This window comes from Acyrthosiphon pisum, chromosome A2 (assembly GCF_005508785.2).
Source record: "Acyrthosiphon pisum isolate AL4f chromosome A2, pea_aphid_22Mar2018_4r6ur, whole genome shotgun sequence".
Lineage (NCBI taxonomy): Eukaryota > Metazoa > Arthropoda > Insecta > Hemiptera > Aphididae > Acyrthosiphon > Acyrthosiphon pisum.
The window spans coordinates 109,074,000-109,083,181 of NC_042495.1; the positions used below are offsets into that span (position 1 = coordinate 109,074,000).

General features: G+C 28.5%; 1 protein-coding gene across 1 annotated transcript; it reads left to right on the forward strand.

The window, feature by feature from the left end:
* Positions 1–2,530: 2,530 nt before the first annotated feature.
* LOC100158759 (post-GPI attachment to proteins factor 3) lies at positions 2,531–6,464 on the forward strand. Its single transcript, XM_001943084.5, has 7 exons — positions 2,531–2,547; positions 2,842–3,058; positions 3,130–3,278; positions 3,345–3,497; positions 4,484–4,745; positions 4,806–5,010; positions 5,585–6,464. The coding sequence occupies exons 2-7, from the start codon at positions 2,929–2,931 to the stop codon at positions 5,631–5,633; spliced, it is 948 nt and encodes a 315-aa protein (XP_001943119.2). The 5' UTR covers positions 2,531–2,547; positions 2,842–2,928; the 3' UTR covers positions 5,634–6,464.
* Positions 6,465–9,182: the final 2,718 nt, after the last annotated feature.

Here is a 9,182-nt window from a genome sequence, read left to right on the forward strand (position 1 = left end):
TTTTGACCCAACAAAAGAACCAACTAGATTCACTTTCCTATCAGAAAAAGATGCTGAGGTAGAAATTGAACTATTTTACTATCATAATAGGTGATTTCAGACACATAAATTTAAATATAAAAACACAAATCGTTGTAAAATAAAACTCATTCATGTGTGCCGGGGGGCCCATCACCCGCGCTATTTCAGTTGATAGGTAGGTACTAATTGTTTTATCACTTGTAAAATAAAAATACTAAATGTACTGTATTATCAGAGATTTTTGACTTTTTACATAATACTATTGACTATAAATACTAGAATTTATTTATTAATGGTAAAACTATTAATTAAATTATTAATTAGTCATTGGCTATTTCTAACGTTATCACACAGTAGGTACACACTGCACGCTACGACACACTAAGAAGTCATCTTTATTATATTTGTACAATATATTTTTATACATAGTATTACGATTACCCACCAATTTTGGGGGTACACCCACACCTTAAAATTGGTGTGGCGGCTGCCACACCTAATACATGGGTTTGGCGCCACTGTTACCATACATTGCATCAATATATTTGAAACGAGTAACCTCATACTTTTTTCCTTTTTCTAAATCACATACATTTTACAAACTTATATTTATTGTTGCATTCATTTAATTGTTTTCAAATTTTCCATTTCTATTATTTATTATAATGATGGTGTTTGAATTGATGTTCACATATCCATTTTTCGAATTCACTATTGAATTTCCTATCAAACCAATAAATATTTAGTTGAATATAAAATAATTTGTATTTGATTTGAGGATTAGTGTTATAGAAAAATATACTTTCTATTGGTAATACTTCAATATAACTATCAGGTAAAACTAATCTATATTTATTGTCTAATATAATATTGATCGACTTTTATTTTCTTATTACATCATAAGTTTGTGCTTCTTTTAAGTCACTCAATTTTACATATTCATACTTAAGATCTTTTAATTCTGATTTGAATTTACTAAAAAGTGTTTCAAATGTTTCTGCACATTCAACTAAATTATATTCATGATCATATTTATGATATACCTAAATTACTATCATAAACACAATAAGGCTCACAGAGTGTTTTCAAATTTTCATTATCCATTTCTATTATTTTTTATAATAATACAAATATTTTTTTTCAAACATCGAAAATTTAAATCGAATATAATACTTACGAGGTATTATATTATATTATACTATTATAGTACCTATACATGTGCGGTATAATAATAATAATAATAATAATAATAATAATATATATATCAACGTTTGTGTAGCTAGACTGATTATTTTTTTAACATACGGTATTGAATATCTCATCATAATGACATAATATGTATGTATAATTTATATTATGATGTTTTTTTATCGAATTATTTTTTTTTTTTTTTATTTAAAACATATATTTACAATCTATTTTACAATAATCAGTAAGTATGATGACAAAGTTTATATAGCGTTATAAAATATTCGAATAGGAAGACCCTCAGTAGTGTCACCTGACCAGAGATTATCGAATTATTTAAATAATCATTATACATTCCCAAGTGTTGTAGCGCGGTGGTTAACGCGTTTGATTTAAAAGATTTTTAGATTCCGAGCGGTATAGATTTTACAATTTTTTTTTTTTTTAATTCAATTTCATTTTTTTCTTTGTATCTGTCATCACGGTGTGTGGTAGTAAAACTGCTTCGATTTTCTTCAACAGTATCTTGTTCGATGGGTAAGTGAATCTAGTTGGTGCATTCGGGAGATCATATTTTAAATTTCCTAATAGTTTTCAAAAGCGCCGGGAAGAACAACTTCCTTTGGCGCAGTTGAACGACCGACGGCCCAGCGTTGACACGTATAATAAATTCGGTGGCGGGCGGTGACACAAGCTGTCAAACTTCGACTATCTAAACGTTTACGACGGTATAAACGTGTGCGGTGTGCAAATAATATTTAGTGGTTTCAACGGTCAACCCGACTAAATATTAATAATAAATAAGCGCACAGGGTCGGACGACCACGAGGTCGATCACAGCCTAACAACACGACGCGAACCGGCGGCACACGGACCGCCGGTTCAAGCGTTGGCAAAAGACAAAGAAAGTGTCCCGGCAAGAGAGCCGTGGACGCCGGTCGGCGTGTGGCGTGTGGACACCGTGGAGGGGGAACGACTCGTCGCGAACATTCCGCGCCGATCACGCGACTCAGAAAGCCTTTGTTGATTCGGCGGGAATTCAGCCGCGTTCGAACATTCCTCCCCCCCCCCCCTGTGAGCTGTGCGCCTCACAAGACGTTTTCGATCGCCCGATTCGGCCAATTCGCGGAGTTTCATACCACTGGTAATGTCAGAGCGGCACATCTCCGCTCCGCGTGCATGAAACGAAATTATATTATTATTATTTGGAATCGTTATCTACCACAGATGAACAGATTTACAGTTCTGAGAAAATATTATTTTATAACCTAACCGCGGTGGACAATTTCGCAATATTTTGAACATAGACTTCTATACTAACTGTGTAGTCACAGTCGTGTAAGTCTGTGATTTTCTATAAGGCAAAATACCAACATTGTTATCACTTATCATCAAACATGATCATAGATAACAGATGTAAGATATCTGATATTGTGATAAATGTGATTACCAATAAACATAATACAATAATAATAATATTATTATTACTTGTTTTATTTTACTATTTTAGCCACCGAAAAGTGGTCAGATCAAATTTAGTCAATAATTAGGCTCACTACTTTTAACAAACATACTAGAATTAAGTATCCGCTTTTCTATTTAAATCTATTTCTATTTAATTTATTGTATTAGGTATTTTTATCAAACGTTCTGTAGTCATGAAACAATGAAACATAACCAGTAATGCTCGACGACCGACACCATTATAACATTTAAAAAATGACACAATATTTATTTGTGTTCACCATTTTGGCGTTAACTTATGTGTTTGGACATTGTTCTCTGGGAGACAGCTTCCCATCTTACAGAAATTGTGTTGTAGAATGTTCACAGAAACGATGCGACAAGGGTAAATAATTTAGTTTTAATCAAACAAAATAATTGATTTATATTATAACTGATGTTATAATGGGTATTTAGATGGAGTAAGATACAAGAGAAGCTGTTGTCTTGTAGTTTTAGAAGTTTTTAAATGGAAATGTTCTGAAAACTGCAAATATGATTGCATGTGGCCAATGGTTGAAGGTTTGGTGGAACGTGATTGGCCAGTTCCACAGTTTCACGGAAAGGTCGTACATGGGAACTATCAAATTGTTCTATATCTATTTCAAACATTAACTTTTATTGTTTTTTAGTGGCCATTTAAGAGACTACTTGGTCTACAAGAACCTGCATCTGTAGCTTTTTCTTTATTAAATTTATTAACAAATTTGGTAATGTTCAACCGTTTCAAAGAGCAAATTCGTTTCACTTTACCATCATGTAATATATGGTCTTTGTACACATTGGTAAATTACATTCTATTTATTAAATATTAATAACATCTAGCTAAAAAATGTCTTCAAATAAAAATATGAAAAAGATCATTTTATTTTAATCTCTTTGTGGCAATAGGTATGCAATATAAATCTGTAATTTAAATCATAGGTCCATTATAAAAATATACTGAAATATACTTTAAGTGAAAAATAATTATTACAGTTATTGGTGTAAATGTTATAACTTATAATCATTAATTCAAATTAATTTTTTTAATGGTATTTTACTCTATTGTTAAATATTAATGTGCACTTAAATGTGTTTACAATATTTTGTAATCGAATAAATACATTGCCACTAGGCACAATTAGAGGAGGCATAAGTAATTAGTGGCCAGTTCCATCAAAACGGGTTAAAAGCCCCTTCAACAATTTTGTGGCTCAATATTAATTGTACTATATATTTATAAGTTTATACATTTAAATGGTAGGTATTCTCATTCTAATTCATTAATAAAAAGACTATCCTCTGCCACTCTCATACCCAGAAGGTTAAAAAAGCAATGGCCCGGAAACCTACTAAAAGCATAATAATATTAACTTAAATTTGTCAGGTGGCACTGCTGAAAGCCTTCCTATTCTTACCTACACGCCATTGTCAAATCTGTCATGAGACTTACTTATTATATTATGTTTTGTATAGATTGTAAATAGGTTTATTGGTTGTATGTTGTAATCCACTTCATTTATATTTTAGCTGTACCCTATACTTAATAATAATAAAAAAATTATTCATTTCATAAATTTATGACAAGTTTTAATGTTTTTTTAAATAATAAACTTCTAGAGTTATTTAAAATTAAAGAGTAGAATAATGATTAAATATTATACTTCTAAAAAATATTGATACATTTATTTACGCTTGATTTATAATATTCTATTTTTATTGCATATTGAAATTGTATGATTTACAACTATTAAGTAAAAGTCGATAGTTTGCTATTTTTTATTTTTAGGTATCAGCAAACTGTTGGTTTTGGTCAGCTGTATTCCATGGTCGAGACACTATGTTTACAGAATTAATGGACTACATTAGTGCTTATGCTATGGTTTTATTTGCATTTTATACAATTGGTCATCGAATCCTATTGTACAGTAATCAAATTGTGAAGAATACATTTATGGTTATCTGTTCTCTTGCATTTATCTATCATTCGTTATATCTACTTACCACAGAATATGATTACAAGTACAACATGACAACTAATCTTCTCGTTGGTTAGTAATGAAATTGATTAGCAATATTTTGTATACATTAATTAACATTAAAAAATACAGGTGCTGTAACAGGCACAGCCATGCTAATATGGGCAGTGTTGAATCGTCGCAGAATGGGCCATGGTAAATATTTGATATTTTACGTACTTGGCATGACATTGGCTTCATTACTAGAGCTAGCAGATTTTCCACCACTTTTGTGGACATTTGATGCGCATTCACTCTGGCATTTAGCAACAGCCCCAAACGCGTATTTCATGTACAAGTAAGGCAATACAAACTTAAGCTTTGTTACTAAATAAGTGCAAATTATAAATAATAAGTAATTCACGTATGATAAGTATGCAGCACTATCATGGTCAAATTATTTTTATATACTTATACCAAAACAAAATTTACTTATCACCAAAACGGCGAGCTTTAAGTTAATATTAATGTAAACTCATCCTCCAGAATATAATAATTATGTATTACACTTTTTTGAAACATTTTTTTAGTTTGTCATTGAAAATCAATTGATTATGTAATAGTTAATTATAAATTAATAATTATAAAAACTAATTAATTTAATTTTAGTTTAAAGTATATAAATTTGAGAAAACTGAAGACATAATCCATATATAAAGAATGTTATGATCTTAAAATATTACATAACTAATAATACGTCGAGTTATGTTAAATTCTAATATTGATTTAGATTATTGGGTATTGCTATCAATTATTTAGAAGATACATTTTCTATAATGCATCTTAGATATTTGTAATTAATATTTTCTTTAAGGAATGGATTTTTTTTTGTTTTTTTTTAATGCTCAATATTATGTGATTTAAATTTTCAGGTTTGCCATTGAAGACTGTAAACATCAGCGTCGAATGTTGCTGAAATGACAGTTTCTTGCACTGGGGATACCTCAGATACAAGACGAATAAGACTTGAATAATGAATTTAGTTTTCCTGACCTACACTAATCTTTACCTGATTTATTAGGTATAAATAATTTATTATTACTTCCTGAATAGAGCTCACCATGATATTTTAATGAGGTATAGTATGATAATTATCATATTATAATTATACGACTATTTCCTCATTTAAGTAATTTGTTTTATTTTTGTATACAAATTTTACCACGATATGTTAACCCCCATCAAACTCGATTTGTAGGTTTAAGTTAACCGTGACATATTAGATGTTATATACAAATATGACATAAAACTATTTAACTATCGATCAAATATTTTACTCGTATGTTTATCGAGTCACCACAATACAACTTACCAAAAAATAACTACTACCCGTATCCATTACTACTTACTAGCTATATTAATATATTTTTATGAATCTCACAAAAGTTACTCAGTTATTGTGATAAAATGTTAACAAATCTGTTATATAATTACATATTTAAGTCTCCTTGTATGTTTCATTGCCATGTGGTTTTCTTTTGCCTATTTTTGTTGATGATTTTATGCATACTATTTAGTTGTTGTTTTTATTTTGATATTAATTATCTGTTACATATTTATATTAAAGAATTATTGGCTTCCAACCAATTTATTTATATTTTACCTAAGATATCTACTTTACTAGTCTATTTAGATTTTTATTATTACCTAAATGTGAAAATGTACTATTTATGAAGATATGAAATATTTTGTACTATAGAAAATTATGTTTTATTTTTAATTTGGTTTTCATATTAAAAAATCTGTTATATACACTGGCTTTTTTTTTACTTCCTATATTTTTTTATTATTGATATCAACCATGTATGTTCAAAGATTATGTGCATTCTCTACCCTTGCTGTAAATATTGTAAAATCAAAATTTAGTGAGTGGGACGGACCAAATTTAATATTTTTTATTTCTTGTGAGAAAATGTACTTGTACTTCAATAAAATGTATAAAACATATTTTATTGTTGACTTATACATAACTTCGGTTAATTAATTATTAGTTTAATGGTTATCAAGTGTAATAACTAATAATGTATTTACTAGTAGTATGAACATTATAATACCAATATATAGTTAGGTACATGCATATTATATTTTAAATATATATGAGATTAAATGAGATTACATTTTAAATGGCATGATGGATCATTACGTCTACGGGGAAGGGGGTACCTTCCTTAGATATCCTTGCTCCTCATAAAAAATTACATCAACATGCACCAAGCAGACATATAGGTAATTATTTATAATGCGCATTATTATTTATTTACTATTTGCTGAGCGGAATATACCACATTTAATAATAACATCCACTAACCCAGGCTCAGATTATATACCAAATCAGTATTTTTATTCCAAAACAGTTTTTTAATACACTTTTTTTTATTCCAAATCAATATATCCCCTAGGGATATTATGGCATCTAGGAAAAAAAGGCAGTTGACAAAAAAGTAAAAAAAAAAACACAAATGAAATAAAAGAACAAGTAAAAAATTAAAAAAGGCATAGGACGTTATAGGTATGAATATAGCAAAAACAAATATGCAGTATAGTTATTTTTTTTCCTAACGCCACAGACTTAAAATAAGATTTTTTTTTTTTTGTAAAATATTAAGTAGGTACCTAATAATTCAAAATATAAATATTATTTAGAAATATACAATAAGACGTAGGTACCTATCTAGGTAATAAATAATAATAAAAATAATTTAATATTATAATTTAGGGTTTAGTATTGTTCTATGGTATACTAGTATAAAAACATTATATTATAAGTCACATACTCTGTACTCACATTTATTGTTTTTTGTTGGTAAAAATGTAGAAATGTATAATAAGTTAAAATAAAATTTAAAATATAAAATTAAAAGCATATTGCATCAATATGGGGGAGATGATAGGGAAAATGAGAGGAAAGGCTAAACTATAAAATAACGTATATTTTACGTATCTCACTGATTAAGTAAAATATTGTAAATATCTCGTTACTAAAAGTCTTTGAAAAAAAACAAAAATTTCATTGCTTTTTTTCCTATTACCACCGACATTCACGTACATGAACTTGCAGACCCACCCACATTAAATTATAGTTACCTATTAAACGATCCAAAGTACAAACTAATACCAAAAGTTATCAAATATTAGCAAATTGATTGCAGAAGTTAGCAAATACCTACATTTGTAGAAGTTTTAATTTTTTTTTTTTTTTAGGAAGGCCAAATTTAGGTTAACCTACCTTGTCCGATCGTTCCAAAACAATCACCAGTAGTCAGATAATAGTTAGAAAATAATCACAAATCTATTTTTGAAGTTATAAATCAAAATTGTACCTTGGGTGTATTTGTTTTAAAAAAATTATGCCCAATCATTTTATCAAATAGATCGTATCATAACAAGCACCGGTAGTTAGCAAATAGTTAGCAATAAATTAATATCAAATCTGTTTTAGAAGTTGGAAAATTAAAAAGTTTATTTTTGGTGAATGATTGTAAAATTTTCCATGTATCTATAAGTTGTATCAAAATAACAAGAAACACTATTTTTCCTAATACAGTATTTTTATAGGTATAACAAAAAAAACACCAAAATTTAGCCTTAGGTAATCGCTAAACCAAAATTACAAAATCACGCAGTCCCACCACATCGTCTTATTAACGTAGACATTTTTTTGTAATTTAGTAACTGTAGTTTGCAATTTGCGGCAATTAACATGTCGCGAGATGGTGCAGAGATATAGTGCTTGTGTAATATATTATTATAATTCCCAACAATTTATTTATTATTTTAATAGAAGCGTCAGTTGAGCGATGATTAAAACATTTAAAACACTGGTACCTACGCAGTACGCACAGTGGCGCAACTACGGGGGTGGCTAGGGGGGTGCTTAAGCACCCCCCAAGTCCAATGTCTTTATAATTTAAAATATCTATAGTTTTAAGTTTTAACAATGTAATTTTATTTTTTTTAAATGTACAAATTGTATTACTCTAGCTATTTAAAAAATGTATGAATAATGTAAATGTATAAAAAAAAAATTGTAAAAACAAACATTTTGTTGAAACAATTATAATTAATAAATAAAAAAAAAAAAATTTTATTTTAAGATATCATTATGTTATTTCAATTTTGACATGAAATCATTAAAAATTGTTGCACAATCTTATGACGGTGCAAGCGTAATGTCGGGATGTCTTAATGGTGTTCAAGTCAAAATAAAACAATATTTTCCTTCTGCCATATATATACTCATTGTATGTCTCACAGGTTAAATTTAGTGGTTCTGGATATGTGCAAAGGAATTAAGGTAGAATATGCTTTAATTAACTGTTTGTAGAACATTAACACATAATACTATATATTTTTTTTTTTATTAGAATATATTATTATATACTTTGTTTATTATATTGCTCGAAATGTTTTTAATATTTTGGATGTGCATTTTTCTCGACCAAGTACCTACCTAACAACTCAAAATTACTT